The sequence below is a fragment of the Pongo pygmaeus genome, chromosome 8, assembly GCF_028885625.2.
Source record: "Pongo pygmaeus isolate AG05252 chromosome 8, NHGRI_mPonPyg2-v2.0_pri, whole genome shotgun sequence".
In the NCBI taxonomy this organism is placed as follows: Eukaryota; Metazoa; Chordata; class Mammalia; order Primates; family Hominidae; genus Pongo; species Pongo pygmaeus.
Genome location: NC_072381.2, coordinates 30,467,659 through 30,489,604, shown reverse-complemented (window position 1 = coordinate 30,489,604; position 21,946 = coordinate 30,467,659). Strand labels below are relative to the sequence as shown.

The 21,946-nt window shown below is 46.1% G+C and overlaps 1 protein-coding gene and 1 long non-coding RNA gene across 21 annotated transcripts in view; one reads left to right on the top strand and one right to left on the bottom strand.

Moving 5' to 3' along the window:
• Nucleotides 1-21,946, top strand: part of SVIL (supervillin) — a 189,336-nt gene that overhangs the window by 157,378 nt on the left and 10,012 nt on the right. For 18 of the 20 annotated variants that reach the window (XM_063669721.1, XM_063669705.1, XM_063669706.1 and 15 more), the window contains 11 exons: nt 738-893; nt 2,192-2,328; nt 2,936-3,083; nt 3,212-3,357; nt 4,609-4,784; nt 7,691-7,835; nt 8,594-8,870; nt 15,385-15,536; nt 18,135-18,240; nt 18,895-19,102; nt 21,504-21,637. In XM_063669721.1, the coding sequence (XP_063525791.1) occupies nt 738-893; nt 2,192-2,328; nt 2,936-3,083; nt 3,212-3,357; nt 4,609-4,784; nt 7,691-7,835; nt 8,594-8,870; nt 15,385-15,536; nt 18,135-18,240; nt 18,895-19,102; nt 21,504-21,637 (1,785 nt within the window). The remainder of the gene's footprint in view (nt 1-737; nt 894-2,191; nt 2,329-2,935; nt 3,084-3,211; nt 3,358-4,608; nt 4,785-7,690; nt 7,836-8,593; nt 8,871-15,384; nt 15,537-18,134; nt 18,241-18,894; nt 19,103-21,503; nt 21,638-21,946) is intronic. The other 2 variants (XM_063669722.1, XM_063669709.1) reach the window with 1 other exon arrangement.
• The window catches only part of LOC134740142 (uncharacterized), a 58,214-nt gene continuing 56,528 nt past the window's right edge, over nt 20,261-21,946 (bottom strand). The window contains exon 8 of the long non-coding RNA XR_010127402.1: nt 20,261-20,473. This is a non-coding gene — a long non-coding RNA (uncharacterized LOC134740142). The remainder of the gene's footprint in view (nt 20,474-21,946) is intronic.

The window sequence follows — 21,946 nt, the reverse complement described above, 5'->3', positions numbered from 1 at the left end:
TCTTCAAACTTAATCCCAGTGAAATAAATTTCTGAATTTCTCTCCAGCATATACATTTTTAAAACAATAAGTTGGAGAAATAAATGTTGGCACAGATTTTACGTATGTTTCCTCTGCCTCCACTTTTGGGGGCTCGGGTTGGATTAGTGATGACTGACCGGTCTATAGATGTTTGCTGTTTTGCAGTGAAAACCCATCTTATAACTACAGTCTTAACTCTAAGAGCAGAAGACCTCAAGATACCATCTGGCTGATCACTTTGCCTTCAGATAAAGATTAGAACCTAATCATCCCTTACAGATGTCTACTTTTTTTGTTTTCTTTATGTATAAAGGCTTTTGGTGAAAGCTGTCTAACAGTCATCTGGCATCCATACATTTGGGCATCTAAAAGTTGTTAGGATTTAGAACAGCTTTCAGTGGAATTGCAACAAGTGAATCCAGCTCCTGGTTTTGTACTAAATTAGCTGGTCCACATCATCACTCAGTTCTTGTCCCTCTGCACAGCGCAGTGTGACACTTGTCAACAAGCAGTTTATATTTTCAATGCTGTACTTAATTCTTAACATGGTGGTTAAGCATTGAATTGCACATTTAATCAAACTTGAGTATGTTTCCCCTCTCGGGATTAACGTGAAAAGACAAAGGTGTTGAGTCAGTTATGAATAATTTCTGACTGTAAATATTGTCACTGTAACTGAACCTCCTGTTTTGTGTTTCCTTATTCAACCTGCCCAGTGTCTTCCAACTCCAACTTCTCAGAAGTCACCCTGGCAGGTTTAGCTAGTAAAGAAAACTTCAGCAACGTCAGCCTGCGGAGCGTCAACCTGACAGAACAGAACTCTAACAACAGTGCTGTGCCCTACAAGAGGCTGATGCTGTTGCAGATTAAAGGTATTTCAGAGCAGCCTGGCACGGTCACTCAGGGCCCGTGTTTTCTGTCTGGTCCCATACGGAGTCCTGACTCTGTAATTCATTGCCTGTGCCGGGAAAGGAATGCATGCTTTTTGAGAACTTATTGTGTGTTCCTTGCTATGCAACCTCCTGTCTCTTAAGCTTCCCCAAATCCCATGACATAGGAAGTATTCTGCCCACCAGGGCTTCCAGAGGCAGGAACGTGTCTGGAGTCCCAGCAGCTACTGGGTGGCAGAGCTGGATTCGAACCCAGGTCCCCCCACTCCAGAATCCCAGCTTTTACTCCTGGTGCCCCCTGCCCCACGAAGCGGCCACACATCCATGCAGTTACCAGAGGTGCCCTACGTCATCAGAGGGGCTCTCTGCTCCCTGCCCAGTTCTCCCCAAGTCAGTACAGAACCGGAGAGGGAGACACAGCTTGGAGAAGGAATCAAGGGAAGGTCGACGCAGATGAAGCCCACCTGCATTCCGCTCCAGTGCCCTTCCTGTCTGTAGCAAGGGAGATTCCAAAGACGAACCGGGGGGGCTCTGGGCCATGAGGAGGAGACTCGGCTGCCTCCTGGTGGCCACTGTATAGATGAGTCCTTGAGATGAGAATGGAGGAAATATCCTCTCCCTCCAGGAGGGTTTCCCGCATGTTTCTGTGTAACCACTATCCTATTGTGTGTATTTAAAAAGGCTAGTGACAAGCTCAAATAACCAAATAGTCCTCAGTCTTAACCCAGAGACTACATGATCAGTTTAATTGTGGAAAGCTCAAAAATCAACAAATATTTAGGAAAAGGTGTTGAAAGCCACAGAAGGCGGTGGCTCCATCCTTCCTGTTGAGAGGCCCCTAGGGTTCATAGTGGAAACTCCCCAGGGGAAGATCCGACCCTTCCTGAAGGCGTGGCTTCCCTTGCCTGGGCCACAGGTGTAATTCGATGCAGGAGGTGGCCAGGGGAGAGAAAGGCCCCGGGAGAAGAGTGAAGGAGGGAAAAGGAGCCTGTGTGCTTATCTCCCTGGAAGGGGGAGCCTTCATTAACCCATGCACATGACACTGATAATGGTCCTGAGAAGCGGGTGACATGTGGGAAAGCACAAACCAGGGAAGCAGCTGCTAGTGCCATCGCGATGCCCTTTCTAAATTCCCCTGCTGCCACCCTGGGCCATGGGCACTCTTATTAGCAGACAAGACTCTAGAAGTGAAAGTGTCCGCAGCAGAGATGCTTCCGATGTGGGGTGTGTCCTATCCCCGTTCTGTCTGGAAAGATGGTGACTGTCTGCCTCATGTTCAGGAAGAAGACACGTGCAGACCAGGCTGGTGGAACCTCGAGCTTCGGCGCTCAACAGTGGGGACTGCTTCCTCCTGCTCTCTCCCCACTGCTGCTTCCTGTGGGTAGGAGAGTTTGCAAACGTCATAGAAAAGGCGAAGGTTGGTACCTGAAAAATAAAAGACGTAGCTTTAGCTAACGTCTCCTTTCCACACCGGTGGAGTGTTCTTCCCGGCATCAGTCACAAAGCTTCTAAACGCCAGGTGCTGCATTCAAGTGAGAAGGGATAGCTAGGATTCCTTTTCCTGAATGTCTCTCAAACAAGCCTTCATTACATGTTTAAATGGGATGCTTTAGGACTATGACCTACACCCCAGTGTTTAGGTCCTGGGTTCCTTCCTACTCCTGTGTAAAAAAGGAAGCGGCCCCACTTTAAAGTCCTTTATCCCAGGTAGCTATGAAGTTCTGCCATAGACCTATTGAATGAGACTGTCATGGGGTAAAGCCCAAAGAATAGTGTTTTTTAAAAGCATCACATGTGACCTATTGAAGATGGAGAACTATTGCTCTAAAGAATTGATACTCCCTGGTCTTTCAGTTATGTTTTCTTGAGGTCATTGAAAATACCCAGTAACCAGCATCCACCCACACCCGTGGTCACAAGGCTTTCCTTGCAGGCACACAGTTTCTCCCTCTGGTTTTGACATGTGCCACTCTGTCTAGCCAAGGGCTTTTCTACCCAGGTAATTGTGTTCCTTTCTTTTTTAGGCCTCAGAACTTGCAACTTTAATTCAGACAAAGAGGGAACTTGGTTGTAGAGCTACTTATATCCAAACCATTGAAGAAGGAATTAATACACACACCCATGCAGCCAAAGACTTCTGGAAGCTTCTGGGTGGCCAAACCAGTTACCAATGTAAGACTTCATTGTACTTCAGAGATTGACAAGACTTGAATCTCCTTTCTTCTCCCTTAGCTCATTCTTCTAAACCAGCTACTTTGCAATGTAAAATGTGATGCTCTCCTGTTGTTCTTATCCCCAAGCTGCTGGAGACCCAAAAGAAGATGAACTCTATGAAGCAGCCATAATAGAAACTAACTGCATTTACCGTCTCATGGATGATAAACTTGTTCCTGATGACGACTACTGGGGGAAAATTCCAAAGTGCTCCCTTCTGCAACCCAAAGAGGTACAGTCCGTGGGCTCTGCCCTTCAGTGAGAAAGCACACTGAAAGCACTCAGCACAGGCTGCCCAATAAATTAGATAGTAAGTGCCCAATAAAGGTTAGCCAGTGTCAGTACCCATTGTAGAACATTTACAGCTTTTTAAAGGATATTTGTGATTTCAAACCATTACTGGTATCTTAAATGCTAATATGGAATCCAGAATATAATTTAGAGGTGACATGGATCATTGAAGGTTTTTATATCTTAGGCAAAATACAAATACTTCTTAGCCCTATTTTTGCATTTTGCATAAACATTATAATAAAATATTTTTAAGTCCTTAAATTTGAGGAACACTAGATGCATGTATATATAATTTATGGATTTCTCAATTAATGTGCTGTTTTTGTCCTGTCACAGCAGTAAATATTTATTAATTACATACATTTCCAGTACCATTAAGCATGCTAAGTATTGAGAAAGTGGAAGACACACAGGCCCTTAAGTTTAATTGGGCAGAAGAGTATTAGAAGGAATGTAATCTGGAGCAAGGTTGACTGTGTGACATGTATGGGCATTTACATGAGGGGAAAGTCACAGAAAAATAAATCTTCAGGAATAATTTTACATAGAAAGTGAAATTGAGCCTAGTTTAGAGTTAAGCAAAATTTGAATTGCTGGAAGTGAAGGGAGAAATCATTCTAAGAGAAAGAATAAAATGAACCATGAAAATAAGAAATAGCATTACATTCATGTATTCATTCAGCAAACACTTAGTAATCAACCCCTCCTGTGCGTATTGCTGTGATCTGATCCCTGCCCTTAAGGATCTTGGAATTGTGTGCAGGAGAGAAGACACCATTGGACCACGAGTGCCTGGCATATATGAAGTGGCCTCTGTGTATATATTAAGTGAATGAATGAGCACATGAGAGGGGGAGGAATAGGGGACAGAGGGAGGAAGTCGACAGGAAGATGTACCTAAAGAACTCTTGTGAATCACAAGTTGTAAGCACGTTGAGAGTTAAGAGGAGGAAACATTATCCTGGCCACTTAGGACACTGGGAGGAGGAATCGTGCCCGAAGGGCAGAGGCTGGCTCGGTGGGGCAGTGCCAGCTGAGATCTCCTGGCCTTTTTGTGTCTGTGCTGGTCACCCCATTAGGATTTCTGTCTTCCTCCATTTGACTCACTGTCAACAGAGACCCTGTTGCACCTGATTCAACTGTTGCACGTTCTTGAAGTTAACAAATTCTTTTGTGCCATTTCTCCCAGGTACTGGTGTTTGATTTTGGTAGTGAAGTTTACGTATGGCATGGGAAAGAAGTCACATTAGCACAACGAAAAATAGCATTTCAGCTGGCAAAGCACTTATGGAATGGAACCTTTGACTATGAGAACTGTGACATCAATCCCCTGGATCCTGGAGAATGCAATCCGCTTATCCCCAGGTACTCCTGCTGCCGCCCAGGGACAGCTCTTCAAGCGAGCTGATTCCCTTCGATCCCTCTGTTCTCACCACAGTCCTCTACTCTCGCTCTTTATAGGATTCAGTTTTCATAAACGGTTATATGCAGTGGACTGTGAATATTCACAAAAGGAACAGTTCTTTAACTTTTATCTAACTATTGCAGAAATATGGATGTCGTAGTCTTCTGGAAGAGGTTTGTTATAGTTGATTTCTTGAAGTGAGCAAGAAATGCTGCAAGTTCCTCCCTGCGGCATTCCAGGTGCTGCTGTGGCAGATGAACAGCAATTGTTTAAACAAATTACATGCGCATCTGAAAGGCTTCCCCGGGTCTGGAATTCAGCCATTGATCTGAAGGTGCAAAGGCGGCATGCCTCCTTCTAATTTCATACCTTCCCAGCATCGCCTTCGAATTCCAGGATTTATTTGGCAGAAGATGATGTTTATGTCTTTATACCTTTTGGGAAGGGAAGAGGGGGAGGAGATGGTGTTAAAATAATGATTGCAATTGTAATATTCCCTGCATGTACTAGACTCTGTAGTCATTTTGGCAATTCAAGAGAATATGTGCAAAGTCACAAATTATGATTATGGAAAAAAGAATTCCTACATGCAAAGGATTGTTGTTGTTTTTTCAACTATCAGACCAAAAAAGAACTAGTGCTTTTTAACTATGGGTGCCGTTATAATAGATTAGAAACCAGTGAACCACCAAACAGCATAGAATATTGGGCATCACACATTTTAATGTTTTCCATTGAACTGGTCTATGAATTTCAACCTTCCTGCCTAGTTTCCTGCTTTAAAATCCAATTATTGATTTTCTTATTAATTATTATAGAAATCATTAAAATTATGTCAGTGTGGTAAGAAGTTTTAACGTCCTTGTTAAGCAAATGCACTAATGTTTAACCTCAGTATGGTAACAACCGTTGTTTTAAGGACTGGAACTACAGCTCAAAGATTTTATTTGGTATAGCAGAGGAAAAAAGAACAAGCTAAAGCATAAAATCTATGTAATGGCGAACTGTATTTAATAGTGGCATAATCACAGATCTGAAAGTAGATGACTGAGCTCCTAACCTACTGGTTTTCAACATCTCTGAGGCAGAATCACCTGAGGGGCCTTTAAAAAAAGGCATCTGCTCAGCCCAGCCCCAGAGATGTGTTTTCGATTCATGTGAGTTACAGCTTATGTGTCAATATGTCTTAAAAGCTCCCAGGGATTTTAAGATGCAGCCAGGATTACACACCCAACCCTTCTTAGCAAATGAGGCTGAAACCACTGAGCCCAGTTCCAGCTGTAAGTCAGGGAAGGGGGTAGAGAAACCCCTGGCTCCTGGCCCAGGTCCGTCCCCCTCACCCTGCAATCTGCTGCGTCGCTTGCTCACAACGCTTCAAAACATAAATGCCAGATTCTAAAGCAGAAGCCAAGAGCCCTTTCAATCATCATCTTAGCAAGCCTGCAGAATAGGACTGACATAAGAGGCAGTCATTCAGATATTTTCTGATAAAGACCACAGCCTTTCAAGACCGCAGTGCATTTTCCATAGGTGCTTATGTTTGGTTCCTAAAGTCCCACAAGAGCATGAGGTAGAAGTGTCTGTGCTCTGTGATTTATCTGGCAGCTTTCTTTGAATCAGGCAGCCTTTTTGATGTGCCTCAGCTGCGACATCAGCAGCTGTGGTCTTGACCAAACAGGAAGTGACTGAGGCAGTAGCACAGCAGGGCACAAGCAGCAGGGGAGGTTGCTCTAAGGGGTGGCTGCATCCCAGGCCGGATTCACAACCGAAGATGGATCTGGAGGGATGAGAGATTGTGCATAGTATTCCAGGGCTACACCCTCCACAGCACACGTATCTTCTCAGCTATACCTTTATCTAAAATACCTGTGTTCTTGGGGACAGTGTAAATTCTGAAATCCTAAGGCCACACAAGACCTCCGGGTGGAGCTGTGCCGTTTTCTTTCCTATCTCTCTGTGCTTTCCTGTCTGCTGCCCTGGCCAGTGGCCTAGAAATAAGTGCACAAAAAGGCACTTCAAGATCTATGAAAGTGTGTTGATTTTAGTGACGGGAGAATCTCCATACTCTGGAGAGCTTTGTTGTAACATGACATAAAATAGTAGAGAATTGAGGAGGGAGCTACCTCTTCCCTACATCTATTAATTAATTGGAGAGGAAACTTGGTAAGCGTCTGCAGGTGACTGGGCGGCTAAAGTAGACAAGGTTTTCCCGCGGCTTCTGCCTTTGCCAAAATCCCCACCCAGCGTGCCACCCCAGGGTATCCCAAAGACAAGAATTTGCTAGAATATGGCCCACACCTGTAGTCCCAGCACTTTGGGAGACTGAGAAGGAAGGATCACTTAAGGCCAGGAGTTCAAGACCAGCCTGGGCAACATAGCGAGACCCCTGTCTCATATTTAAAAAAATACAAAAATTAGCTAGGCATGGTGGCACACACCTGCAGTTCCAGCTATTTGCAAGGCTGAGGCAGGAGGATCACTCCAGCCCAGGAGTTCAAGGCTGCAGGGAGCTATGATTGTGCAACTGCACTTTAGCCTAGGCAACAGAACAAGACCTTAGCTCTAAAAAAAAAAAAAAAAAAAAGAACTTGCTAGAATGTAAGAAAAGTCTAGTCCTGACATGGTTCATGTCACATTCAGGCACATCAAAAACTCTATGTACACAAGCTTTGTATGACTTAAGACTAAAATAACAAAATGTCATTATTTGGTAAAATGCAGGAAAATAAACCATTTGTTTTATATGTACTTAAGTACTTTGAGGTTTTTTCCAGTAGCCGCATGTGCTTTAGATTCCTTTGTTTAAGCTTGGCTTAATCTTGGTTCTTTTCCTGTCTGTTCTCCCAACCCCCCTCCTACCCTACAGAAAAGGACAGGGGAGGCCCGACTGGGCGATATTTGGGAGACTTACTGAACACAATGAGACGATTTTGTTCAAAGAGAAGTTTCTGGATTGGACAGAACTGAAGAGACCGAATGAGAAGAACCCCGGGGAACTTGCCCAGCACAAGGTATTCCGGCGACCAAGTCTCAAACCTCGGGGCTTGGTTTGGGTCCCAATAAAAGTGGCCTTGATGTAAAATGATCAAATCAGGATAGTTCGCATGGCCGTCACCCCAGAGGTATCATTTCTTTGTGGTGAGAACATTCAAATCTTCTCTTCTAGCTATTTTGAAATATGCAATACAGTATTGGAAAACAGTCACCCCACTGTGCAGGAGAAAACCAGAGCTCATTCCTCCTCTCTGATTGTCATTTTGTACCCGTGGGCCAACATCTCCCTATCCTCCCTGTGCCATCTCCTTCCCACACCCCCTTCCCCATAAAACAGATGCATGTATCAACACATCAAATCATGCCCATAATAATGTGTCAACTAAAATACTTTTTTAATTAAAAAAAAAACCATGGACACACACACACACACACACACACACACACTCTCTCTCTCTTAAAGCTAGGAAGCCTTCCCAGGATTCACTAGTAGAACAGCAGACAGGCCTCCAGTTCTAATCTGACCCTGGGGAGTGAAGAGTCTGGTTTGTGCCTGTTCTCAGGCATCCATGCGCTGTTGTGGCGATGGGTGTTCAGACCTCCCAGAGTCTTTCTGGAAATGCAGCCTTTCCCTGACTGCAGTTAAACATCCTGAGACAGAGTGTGGAAGCTGTATTTTTATGCTGTCCCATGAACAGCTGAAGCAGCATTGAGCGTGACAAGGAATAGCTGCGGAAACAGGCAACTGAATCGATGTCTTCATGTTCCTCTGTAGGAAGACCCCAGGGCCGATGTCAAGGCATATGATGTGACACGGATGGTGTCCATGCCCCAGACGACAGCAGGCACCATCCTGGACGGGGTGAACGTCGGCCGTGGCTATGGCCTGGTGGAAGGACACGACAGGAGGCAGTTTGAGATCACCAGCGTCTCCGTGGATGTCTGGCACATCCTAGAATTTGACTATAGCAGGCTCCCCAAACAGAGCATCGGGCAGTTCCACGAAGGGGATGCCTATGTGGTCAAGTGGAAGTTCATGGTGAGCACGGCAGGTTAGTGAGCACTTATGGTTTTTTCCAGCTGAAAGAGGTCGGCCCGGCAGCCCTGCAGGAGCCAGCTTCTCCAGTGAATCCTGTCGTGCCCTCTGCTGCGTGCGTGCAGTGGGGCACTGCAGTCATGCGCCTTTGAGAGCCACTTAGTAAACCACAGAGATGAAAAGAAGTAAGGCCGAATTCCTAACAACCCAGCATTGCCGAGGCCGCTGGTGTTCACCTGTAGAAATTGAACTTGCACGTCAAGTCTTCTCAGCTCTCTCTCTCCCTCCCCTACCCCTGTCCCCAGAGCTTTTCTGGGAAAGAGATGATTGGCCTCTAAATGATATTTCCCACGTGGCTGTGTGCTGCTTCAATTAAAGTCGTTAAGTACAGCATATTTTCGTGATTTAAAGCTGGAACCAAATGGTGCTGTAACATAATAGTAAATACATGCACAGAAGATTGATTTGAGAAGTGAAAGAGGCTGTTTCTCCCGAGAATGAGAGCACAGGTGGTGCTTTATGGGTCTGGTGTAGTAAATGCAGAGTCTAAACTCTCCTCGCTTCCTGATGGTGACAGACCCCGTTGCAAAACACTCACCTGGATGCTTGGCGCTGGGGAAAGGGGGAGTCCGGTTATCTCTGGAGAAATCATCCCTCTCCTTGCCAAGGAGGAGCCTTTTCCACAGCGCTCCTCACCCCTTCCCATTTAGGAGAGCATGCAGGTCACAGGTTTGTGACTTCAACTCAGAAGAGAGTATTTTTGCCTCTTTACAGCCCCCTTGCTGTGCAGGTGCACCTGCCCCCGGGGCCACAGGAAGCACAGGCAGCTGTTTGCTGATCAGAAAACTGCAGGCTCAGATCCTGATTTATACAAGATGCATCTATTCATCAGCTGACATTTCCTGAGCACCTACTCTATGGAAGACACTTTGTAGGGACCAAGTAAATATTTCAGACCCTGTCTCCAAGACGCATGTGGTATCAATGACATAAAGCAGGTGCAGGAGCAGCCAGCAGGTGGGCCTCGCTGAGTACATAGCCAATGGGGTTGTGTGCTGTGCAGAGCCAGGCTGTGGCCCAGAGGTCCCCCTGCCCCCTGGGGCACGATGCTGAGGGCTTTACCCTGCCTCTAGCTGAGTGCCTGCTGGGCTCCCTGAGACTTCTCTGTTGTGGTGCTAATTTTTCAGATAAGGACCAAGACAGTAACATCAAGGAACCTGCCTGAAGCCACACAGCTAGCAGGGAGTGGAGCTGGACACTCAAGTCCAGACCTGCCTCTTTTCAAACCCAACTGTGCTATTAACCCGCTCTGCAGGCAGGGAGTCAGAGTGGGGCTCCAGCACAGGATGTGGGCAGCCATGAGTTTGGCTACAAAGAGGGGCCAAAGATCCCAGTCACCAGACCATGGAGCAGGTCAGGGTTGAACCAGCAGCAAGGCGACTTGAGGTTGAGCCACTAAACACACCAAACTTCAGGGGCTTCTTAAACAGCAGGAATGGGCTCTTCCAGGGCCCAGGCAGCTCCAGCCTCTCCTTCCAGGGAGTAGTGGGGTGTCAGACAAGGACCCCCAATGGGAGGGACATTTCTTTCTTTCTTTTTGTTCTGTTTTTTTTTTTGAGACAGGGTTTCACTCTGTCTTCCAAGCTGGAGTGCAGTGGCAGAATCTCGGTTCACTGCAGCCTCGACCTCCCAGGCTCAAGCCATCCTCGTGCCTCAGCCTCCCAAGTAGCTGGGACTACAGGCACGTGCCACCATATCAAGCTAATTTTTTTTATTTGTTATAGAGATGGGGTCTCACTATGTTGCCCAGGCTGGTCTCAAACTCCTGGGCTCAAACCATCCTCCCACTTCAGCCTCCCAAAGGGAGCAGCATTTCTCATCTACTTAATTTCTTATGAGCAAGCAATTGGAACTGCTCCTTTCCTTTTACATAAGGAGCCACAGGCGCTGGGACCCTACAGCCTGGGATTCAGAATCTCAGGCCCTCACTTACCAGCTGTGTGGGCTGGGTAAAGTTACCCTGTCTGAGCCTTGGTTTTCTCACCTGGAAAATAGGGATTATAGTACTCAGCTCACAGGACTTTATAATCAGGTATATATGACATTTAGCCGGTGCCTGGCCTGTGTTCACATTGTAGGTGCAGGAAATACTCATCACTGACATTGTCAGCAGGAACAGCGTAATTACTGTTTTTAACTTGAAGATGAGATAACGTGGATCTCCCCAAAATAATAACAATAACAATAACAAAGAGTCACTGTCGTGGATTTACACTCTTGCTTTTGTGCAGAGGTGGCATGTACAGTGTTAATCTCTGATGCTGATTACCAAAGACAACAATAATAGGGAATTGAGTGTGTTTCAGGGCAGGCAGATCTCTTAACCTTTGGAGTAGTGGAACTGGGAACTTTAAAGAACAAACTAAAGGCACTTGTAGTGCCCATTCCTAAAATGCAAAAAGGGAAACCATGTTTTATAAAACCAGACATAGTTTAATTTAGCCATTTTCTTACTTTAGCTGTTAGTTATGAGAAAAAAAAAAGGTAATAGTGAGTGAATGAATGAGTAAAACTGTTAAGTGAATTAATTAAAAATAAAGCAAAGAGTTCAGACTTTCATGGACTATTGACTTGGAGGCCCCTAGGAAATATGATTTGACCCAGGTGATTCCTTTCCATATTTCTTCCCAATAAACACAATGAACATCTCACAGCCAGCTCCAACAACATCTTTTCCAGCAGACTTACAACTTAGAAAAAGCCCAGCTTTAGAGAATTAAGTTAAAGCAGGGAGCATTCAGATTCCAGACCATCCCTCCAGCAGGGGTGAGGCACAGCCCGATGGCACTTGCAGTCACTCTGTAGCCAACGCAGAAGCTCTGGCCCCTTGGTGACACTAGTCCGGCTCCTCTATCACTTGTGCCTACAAGGGCCACACCTGCAAACAGGACTGAGTCAGAGCTCAGGGTGCACTTCTGGGAGAGGGTCAGCAAAAAGCAGCACCTGCACAGGTGGTACAGCCTCCACTTGGCTGATGCTGGCCGGACTGCTAGGGTCAATGTCCTGGCCCAGTGCCTCCAGGGTAGGGTTGCTCACTCCCCAGCAGGGTCAGGGGACAGCTGCTCAAGGTGCCCAGGGGTGCTGAGCCAGGCTCTTCCAGGGCCTGATAGATGTCTAGTTCCTATTAATAGGTGACTCTGGTGCAAGAATACTTGACCATGAACAGTCTTTATATTTGTGTTGTCTGTTATTCCTAAATAGAACTACTAGTACCAAACTTATTCTTGAAAGTGCCTTGATGGCGTAACATGTCCACACTTTAAATTAGGTAACTAATCAAGGTTGTAAAGAGAATAGCTGGCTGGGCGCGGTGGCTCATGCCTGTAATCCCAGCACTTCGGGAGGCCGAGGCAGGCAAATCACGAGGTCAAGATTTCGAGACCATCCTGGCCAACATGGTGAAAACCCCTGTCTCTACTAAAAATACAAAAAGTTAGCTGGGCATAGTGGCGGGCACCTATAATCCCAGCTACTTGGGAGGCTGAGGCAGGAGAATCGCTTGAACCCGGGAGGCAGAGGTTGCAGTGAGCTGAGATCATGCCACTGCACTCCAGCCTGGGCGACAGGGTGAGACCCTGTCTCAAAAAAAAAAGAATAGCCCATAAGTTCTTACTACTAAAAATTTAATCTTTACATTGCCAAAATTAAAAATGAATACACATATGAAAAATTAAGTTGCATATAGGACTAAATTTGGGTATGTGCAGAAAAACTGTAAGGAAAACTAGTGAAATGTTTGCTTCATAAAATATCTTTAAAGAAATAAAATTCTAGACTCACACTTGTAACCCCAGAGTTTTGGGAAGCTGAGGTGAGAAAATCACTTAAGGCCACATGTTTAAGACTAACCTGGGCAACATAGTGAGAGACCCTGTTTATACAAAAAAATAAAAAATGAGCCCAGCATGGTGGCATGCACCTGTAATCCCAGCGCTTTGGGAGGCTGAGGCAGGAGGATCACTTGAGCCCAGGTGCAGTGAGCTATGGTCATACCACTGCACTCCAACCTGGCCAACAGAGCAAGACCCTGTCTCTAAAATAAAAGTAATTTAAAAAAGAGACAATTCTATTTTGGGTATATACACTCAAGTCTGTTTGCAATGTTAGGATGTGATGTTGGTTATTTTAGTGTGAATATGTATTTACACAATGTATTTGAGTGCTAACAGATTTCAAGATCTTTATAAACCGTTATGATCTATTTGAAACATATCTTTCCTCAGTAATCTATTTAGTGCAACAAATGTTCACTATTTGAAGAATGGGATTGCTATTCAAAGGCAAAGTTTTGTTGCTGAGTTAGCAGAAATTTCAATTAAGTGGCTTCCAAAGTAATTGTGGGATTTATAATCTAGTCATTGATAGTTCCTATTTTATTTTGCCCTCTCAAAAACACCCAAACTTAACCAGTTCAGATCCACAGTGGATGGTACAAAAGACTGTCCTTAGTCAAAATACTTTAAGAAATTATTAGAATCATTTATGAAACCTATGTTACAGATACTTTACCAAACAAAGGGCTAAAAATCAAATAAATATGACCCCCTACCTTTTAAGAACTTAAATGAGTTTTATTCTTCCCTTCAAACCTCAATACAGTTGCAATGTTAGAAATGGGATTGGAGCTGGGAAAAATTGCAGTGATATAAAACCAGAGACTCCAGTTATTCTCATTCCTTTTAAACCTGTGTGAGTGTTCCCATCAACTACTGCATTCTCCCATGTTGACCCTCACTCCCTGGGACACCCGGGCCTTTGGGTCAAGAGCTTGGTCTAATGGCCTCACTCAGCCTAGAAACTTCTGCTTCCAGATTAGAGTCATTCAGGTCTGCACTCCCCACCTCCTCAGAAAGGCCCTCCCTCAGCAGGTGTCCCATGAGCCCTGACCCTGGCTGGCGTCACCTTCTTGTCTCTTGTCCTCATAGCACTTATCACTATCTGAAATTGTCTTGCTCGTCTCTTTATTAGAACAAAAGCACCAAGCATCAAGTTCATCATTGTCTTGTTCATCATTGTAGCCCAGAATCCTGAAGTCCCCGCTCATTGAATATTTGTTGAATGCATGAATGAATGAAGGGAATCTAGAGTGAGACATATTCTTACAGGTAGAGATTTGGATGTCTGTAATAACATCTAAAATGCCCATTTGGCCTATAATTCCAGCACTTTTGGAGGCTGAGGTGGGAGGATCACTTGAGGCCAGGAGTTAGAGACCAGCCTGGGTAACATAGTGAGACCCTATCTCTACAAAATGTTAAAAATAAAAATTAGCCAGGCATGGTGATGCATGCCTGTAGTCCCAGCTATTTGGGAGGCTGAGGCGGGAGGATCATTTGAGCCCAGGAGGCTGAGGCTGCAGTGAGCCATGATTGCGCCATTGCACTCCAGCCTGGGTGACAGAGGGAGACCCTGTAACCTCCCTGTGACTGCTCTCCACACCAAGCATTCTCATCTGCCTCCTGTGCTACTCATGTTTACCGAGTGCCTGTGCGGTGCCAACCATGGGGACCATCAGCGCTTAATCCCGGCAGCAGCCCTGGTGACAGACATGAAATCCAGATTAGTTTGTGCTCAAGTGATTTGTCAGCAACCTATCTCCTCATTTCTGACAGAACTTGAAAACTTCAAAGTTGTATTTTTTACTAGAATAGTTTTAACAGCCTGCATTTTTTCCTTTGTGCTTAAAGCTGGCCCTGCTATTGTTTTTAACATCTTTTCTCTACCAGCTAATCTTTTGCCAAAGAGTGGTGTAATACGGAAAATGCGTTTGGGTCTGTGTGAGCCCTTAGTCCTGCTCTGGCAGTCACCACATACTTTATTTATTTATTTATTTATTTATTTATTTATTTATTCATTCATTTATTTGTAAGAGAGTCTCACTCTGTCACCCAGGCTGGAGTGCAGTGACACAATCATGGCTAACTGCGGTCTCAAACTCCTGGGCTCAAGTGATCCTCCTGCCTCAGTCTCCCAAGTAGCTGGGACTACAGGTGTGCAACACCACGCCAGGCTAATTTCTTTAAATTATTTTAGAGGTGGGGTCTTGCTATGTTGCCCAGGCTGGTCTTGAAATCCTGACCTCAAGCAGTCCTCCCAGAGTGTTGGGATTACAGACATGAGCCACTCACCTGGCCTCACCAAATATTTTGAAGAAATTACTCTGTTGCACACTTGGAGTGATCTGCCACCCCTTCCAGATGACAGATCTTTTTCTCAGGGCACCAAGAGGGCCCCTCAGATCCCTTTTCTCCCTGTTGGAAGCTCTGGGTCAGGAGCTGGAAGGAAGGTGGTTTTTCTCTTCTCCTGGGCGTGACCAGCCTTCCCTCCAGGTGCCAATGGTTTCTCCCCAGCCCTAGGCCCAAGGCTCTTTGCCACTGGTCCTTGCAGGCCCCGGGGAAGTGAGTCAGACATTTGCTTCTCCTCAGGTGTCGCAGCTGCTGACCTGTCCCTCTGCCATTCTGTGTTTGCAGTAGGAAGTCGCCAGAAGGGAGAGCACTCAGTGAGGGCGGCCGGCAAAGAGAAGTGCGTCTACTTCTTCTGGCAAGGCCGGCACTCCACCGTGAGTGAGAAGGGCACGTCGGCGCTGATGACGGTGGAGCTGGACGAGGAAAGGGGGGCCCAGGTGAGTCCTGGGGAGCTCTGCACCCTGGGGACTGAGAGGAGCATCCTCTCCTGGGAGCCGATGGCACTCGGCCTGGTCCCTCCCAACATGATTCTGATAATGGAAGACCACGTCACCCAAAGCACTTCAGTCCTGGTCTGGCTTCTGCAGATTTCAGGCTGTGCCCTCCCATTTCTTTCCTTCTCCCACTTTTTGTAAGATGATCCTAGAGAAAATGTTGTATCTGCAAATAGGAAATCCACATGACAAGTGCAGATGGCCAGTGGGTGGCTTTGAAAGGTTTGTTAGGTTTCCACCTAACCAATCAAGGCACTGTAGGTAAAACAAAGAGATGTCATCATCCACTTCTCACAATGGTAGTGATTTTTTAAAGAATGGATCCAGGGCCAGCTAGCAAGGCCTCAGTAGGATGAGGATGCTGTGTTTTGGGTGAGAAGTGTAACTTGAACAGCCATCCTGAAATTTTGTCACAAGAACCTTAAAACTTTGATCAGTTGTTCCATGTACACGAATCTACCTGAAGGAAATAGCAGGTGAATGTAAGGACTGGGAACACCCATCACCTGTATTCATGGCAGCCTGAGTGGTTTTCTGGGATAGGTCAGATTGGGTCACTCCCTTGCTGTCTGCCACACACACTGCAGTCTAAGCGGCTTCCCAGGGCTCCAGCACCTTCGTGGTAGGCCCTGGGCACCTCTCCCAGCTCCTCCTGCTCCTCCCCTCCACCCAGGCCACTCCAGCCTCTCCCTGTTCCATGACCACCTCCTTCCATTTACCTCCTGCCCTGTGCCCCATTCCACTGTCTGGAAACTTCCCCTGCCTACTCCATACTGCCTCTATGTACGTACCCCTGTGTACTGCCTCTTATGAGGCAGGTTTCTGTTCAGATGTCACCCGCACCCCCACCCCACCCCTGTTCTAGCCGAGCCTTCTCATTCTCCCATCATCCTCAGTCCCTGCACTTTATCTTTTATTTTCACAGCACTTCCCACCACCTAAAGCTATGTGATCCCCCAGGAGCATGACAGAGACCCTGCAACCCTGGCCTTACAACCCCATGGCCTTATAACCCCAGGGCCTGCATCGTGCCTGGCAAGGACTGCTGCCCAGATCCGAGGCCACCTAAAGCTGCTGGCCTCACAACCCCATGGCCTTATAACCCCAGGGCCTGCATCGTGCTTGGCAGGGACTGCTGCCCAGGTCCGAGGCTTGCAAACTTGTCTCTTTAACATTCAGATGATCTCTGCCTGAGTCTCCTCTGCTCTGTAGAGTACGAGCAATTAAGAGTTAACTTGCTGAGTAGCAGCAATTAAGAGTTAACTCTGGGATTCTTTGAAAACAGGACAATGCCATGTGCAAATCTCTTTATTCTCCTGGATGAATGATTACCGATAGCAGGAGGGAAGACAGCAGAGACATTCTTGCCAGAAATAGATCCACACTCACCCAGCCTTCCACAGTCCACTCACCCAGCCAATCACGTTTCCTAAAAAATATTTTCTACTATGGACTATATTTTAGAAATGGTATTGGCAAGAGTTGCATTTTAATTTATTCCTAATAGTCATTTCAACTACCCGTTTATGTTTTTGTAAAGGCCATGAATGAATATGCTTTTATCATGCCTTCAAAATTATCCTCAGAGTTTTGAGTCTTAATCTCATTTGAGCATTTTACCTGTTACCAATCCAGTGGATGGAAAATCATTTTATTTTTATTTGTATCATTTTTTTGAGACAGGGTCTCACTCTGTCACCCAGGCTGGAGTTCGGTGGCACTGTCATCACTCACTGCAGCCTTGACCTCCCAGGCTCAATAAGTCCTCCTTCCTCAGCCTCCTGGGTAGCTGGGACTTCAGGTGTGCGCCACTACAGGCATGAGCCATGGTCCAGCTGTGGAAAATCATTTTAGATATGAAATACTGCCACAGAATGGCAACTGGTTATGCAAAATGGGCACTGAGATTGATAACTCACAGTGAGAAATGCTTTCTCTCAGTGCTCCCTGACTACCAGCTCCAGGAAACATTTCCTCTTTAAGGAAAGGTGTCCTAGAGGGAGGTGACTCAACCCTAACATTATTCGTGGTGCAGATAACACCTGAAGGAAGAGCCTTCTCTAACAGGCCAGGAAGAGGCTGAGTGGACTGCTGGGGTGGCCGCAAGCCATGTATTTTCCCTAGAATTATTATCAAGTCAGTGATGAGTCATTCTCATTGCTGAGAGCTATCTTGTTAAGAATGTATTTATATCAGTCTTGTGACATCAATAACCACAGAATACCATTAAAATATCAGGAGTTATGTTTTAAAAGAATATTCCTTGACAGAACAACATTAAGTAAAGAAAATGAGGCTGTACATCAATATAAAGCAAGGCTCCTATTTTGTTTAGGAAAAGAAGACCCTCCCTGAGTAACACCCTGAGAGGAGGCTGCACACAGCAGCGTTCGCAGAGCTTCTCTTTAGGTGGTAGTGTTAGCAATGGCTTTTGTTTGTACGTCTTGGTATTTTTCAGATTTTCTGCAAGAGGCATGTATTGTTTTTAGGACTTTGAAAGCCCCACGCCCCTTACCTATTTACCTCTGTTTAAATCGGAAGGTCCAGGTTCTCCAGGGAAAGGAGCCCCCCTGTTTCCTGCAGTGTTTCCAGGGGGGGATGGTGGTGCACTCGGGGAGGCGGGAAGAGGAAGAAGAAAATGTGCAAAGTAAGTCACTTTTACTGCTGGAATTCGACTTTGCCTTTCCCTCTCTTGGAAAGAATTTTTATAAGCTGGGGGCTGAAAGTGAGTCTGTCTTCATCTAGCTGTGGCTCTACCTCTGAAAGCCTCCTGATGTTTGCCTGATAACTCAGCTCTATGGGTGCTCGTGACCCGCCTCTCTCTGGAGAATTTACTCGGGGATTCACCTTTGCACGCAGGAGGCTGGAAGGTGGTCTCCCCTCCTCTGTCTGCTCTTTTTAGGAGGAAAGAAAAATCAGTGGCTCTTCTATTATAAATTATGAAATTTTTTGTTGACCAGCACCCCACCCCCCAAAAAAATCTTAGCTCTAGAGCCTTTTAAAATATGCCTGTTATAGAACTTATTGTATAAATATTGGGAAAATGGTTTTTCTACATTGTGGACTTCAGATCACCTGCTTCTAACTACGTAAGAAGCCACTTTTTAGGCTGGCAGGAAGGCCTGATGCCTCAGTGCTCGGCAGGGCTCCCTGCGCAGTGCCTCAGCCCCTCCAGTCCCCTAAGTCCCTGGCCCTGGACGGAGGTGGCTGCCGTGGACGGCACAGAGGACAGTAGGAAGGGCCGCGTTTGCTGCCACTCGCTCACGTCCTAACTCCTCCGCGCCGCCGGTGCCCCCTGCAGGTGAGTGGCGGCTGTACTGCGTGCGCGGAGAGGTGCCCGTGGAAGGGAATTTGCTGGAAGTGGCCTGTCACTGTAGCAGCCTGAGGTCCAGAACTTCCATGGTGGTGCTCAACGTCAACAAGGCCCTCATCTACCTGTGGCACGGATGCAAAGCCCAGGCCCACACGAAGGAGGTCGGAAGGACCGCCGCGAACAAGATCAAGGAACAGTGAGTGTTGTGTCTGCGACGAGTCCCCCACACAACGGGCTTCCCAGAGGGACGGGGCAGGCTCAAGGGTACCAAGACTCCCAGTAGATCCCAGGGTGCTGCAAGTGACTGCAGCAAGGGATGGCTGGGAACGTGGTCAGGGGCCTCTGACATTCCGAGCAGAGAGGACACACATCTCAGTCCAGACCTCCGACTTGGGGGCCGCTCTCGCAGTCTGAGGATTTATCTGGCTGGGTGAGAGGCTGGTGAGGACCCAGGGAGTGACTCTCGCAAGCACTCTGGGTTCTTTCTTCATAGTTGCCGTTCAGCTTTTGGATGAGAAGCCTGGGGGCCTTTGATATTTAAAGGGAGCACATTTAAAATACCTGTTAAGGATTTGGAGTTTTCATTTGCCAGAACAGTGGAGTGTTAAAAAGCTAAAGAAGAGTGTGGGAAACCGCCATCTGTGTCAGACGATAAGATGTCCCCCATTCTGCAGAGCAGCCCCCGATGGGGAGGGATCGGACTCTCCGGGCACTTCCCGGGTACAGCACTTCCGGGTTGGGTTTTGTTCCCCTCCCAGGCAGGCACCTGCCGTTGGCCACTTGCAAAGGCTCAGCACACTGTGAGATAGCACTGAGTGGGGACCTTGGGGAAGAGGGGAACCGGAAGAGCAGTGAAGGCCACAGCCCAGGGAGGACGCTATGGTGGCCGGCCCCCCGGTAGGGTGGTCTGCCGCTGTGGCTCTGCGCTTCCTAGCAGCCCAGGCAAAATAAGCACTGCAAGCTTCCAGAGAAGCCCAGTGTCGCCCAGGCATTCAGGAGGCAACTGAAACCTGTGAGGACCTCAGTGAGGAAAACTGAAGAGCTTCCTAGGGGCACATGTCCCCAGAGTTTGATTTGGTGAACCCCATTCTCTGGGTTCTGGAACAGGGCAGTGGCCAGGGCCCCTGTGTCCGCTCTGAAAACACACTACCCAGAGAGGGCAGAGAGGAGAACGGGGCAGGTACCTCTCCACAGAGAGGCAGAGATGAAACAAGATGTTTCATCTCAAACCACCTGTGGGCTAGGACATGGGGAGGGGTGAGAAATCACATGCCCTGAGGTGGCCCAAGGCATTTGAGGCCCATCAGAGGGTTTACTTGGACCACTGAGGAAAAGAAAAACAATGAAGAGCTCATTCACGTATTCACTCAACAAACATTTATTGAGCACCTGATTGGCGCCAAGCAATCTGGACTTACAGGACTTATCCTATAAATCTCAGAAAAATGGTTTTTCTGCATCATGAACTTTGGGCAACCTGCTTCTAACAACTCCAAAGAACTGGAGTTAGGAACTGGGGACGTGGTGGTGAATAAGCCCAAGTCTCTGTCCTCATGAAGTTCATGTTCTAGCAGGAGAGAAAGACAAGAAATAGTCAATATGTATTGTTCTGTATAAAAATGTGTGTAATTTTCATGACACATTAGATGTGATTAAACATCCCTCCCTAGGGGCAAGTCAACTTCCCCTCCTCCACCACACACACTTATAAACTGCAGAGCATTTTTCCATTCATGAGTAAGAATGGCTTTTCCTTAGAAAGTAGAAGAGACGGTGAACTGATCTCCAGATTTAGTTTTGAATAATTTATATCTGTACCCCATATATATATGTACCTACTATTAGTATATACCCACAAATTTTAAAATTAAAAAAAGCAGACAATAACAAGTATTGGCAAGGATGTGAAAATTGGAACCCTTACACATTACTTGGAAAACAGTCTAGCAATTTCTCAAAAGATTTAACAATACAGTTACCATATGACTAGCAACTCTACTCCTAGATATCTACCCAAGAGAAATGAAAACACTTGTACATGAAGGTTCATAGCCATGTTAGTCATAGTGGCCAAAAGATGGAAATAACCCAAATATCTACCAACACATTAATGGATGAAAAAAATGTGGCATAGCCATACAGTGGAATATTATTCTGCCATAAAAAAGAATTCAGTACTGATACATGCTACAACATGGATGAACCTTAAAAACATTACACTAAGTTAAAAAAACTCAGTCACAAAGGAACGTATATTATATAATTCCATCTGTATGAAATATCCAAAACAGGCAAGTCCATAAATACAGAAGTAGATTAGTGGGTTTTGAGGACTAAGGATGGGGGAAATGCGGAGTGACTGCTAACGGGTACAGGTCTTCTTTTTCCGGGAGATGAAAATGTTCTGAAATTAGTGATGACAGTTGCACAACTCTGTGAATATACTAAAATCTGTACATATAAAAAGAGTGAATTTTATGACGTGAATTATATCTCAATAAAGCTATTATAAAGCTGTTATCATAATAGCAATAATAATTTTGGGTCGCCAGCACTCTCTAGACTTATAAAGAACTCTTGGAGTTTCTCCCTTGCAGATGTCCCCTGGAAGCAGGACTGCATAGTAGCAGCAAAGTCACAATACACGAGTGTGATGAAGGCTCCGAGCCACTCGGATTCTGGGACGCCTTAGGAAGGAGAGACAGGAAAGCCTACGATTGCATGCTTCAAGGTAATGCGGCATCCACAGTCTATGATCTGGTTTTTTTGTTTGTTTTTGGAAACAAGAGTCTTATTCTGTTATCCAGGCGGGAGTATAGTGGTACGATCACAGCTCACTGCAGCTTCAACCTCCTGGGCTCAAGTGATCAGCCTGCCTCAGCCTCTCAAAGTGCAGGCTTGAGCCACTGTGCCCCATTCATGTTTTATCTTAATTCTTCAGTCTGTCTTAAATCTAGTGTGATGAGTATTATGTCCAGCTGATTGAACAGTTTTTTTCTCCCCAGGGGTGAGTTTAACTTGGACACCAAGACTTCAAATT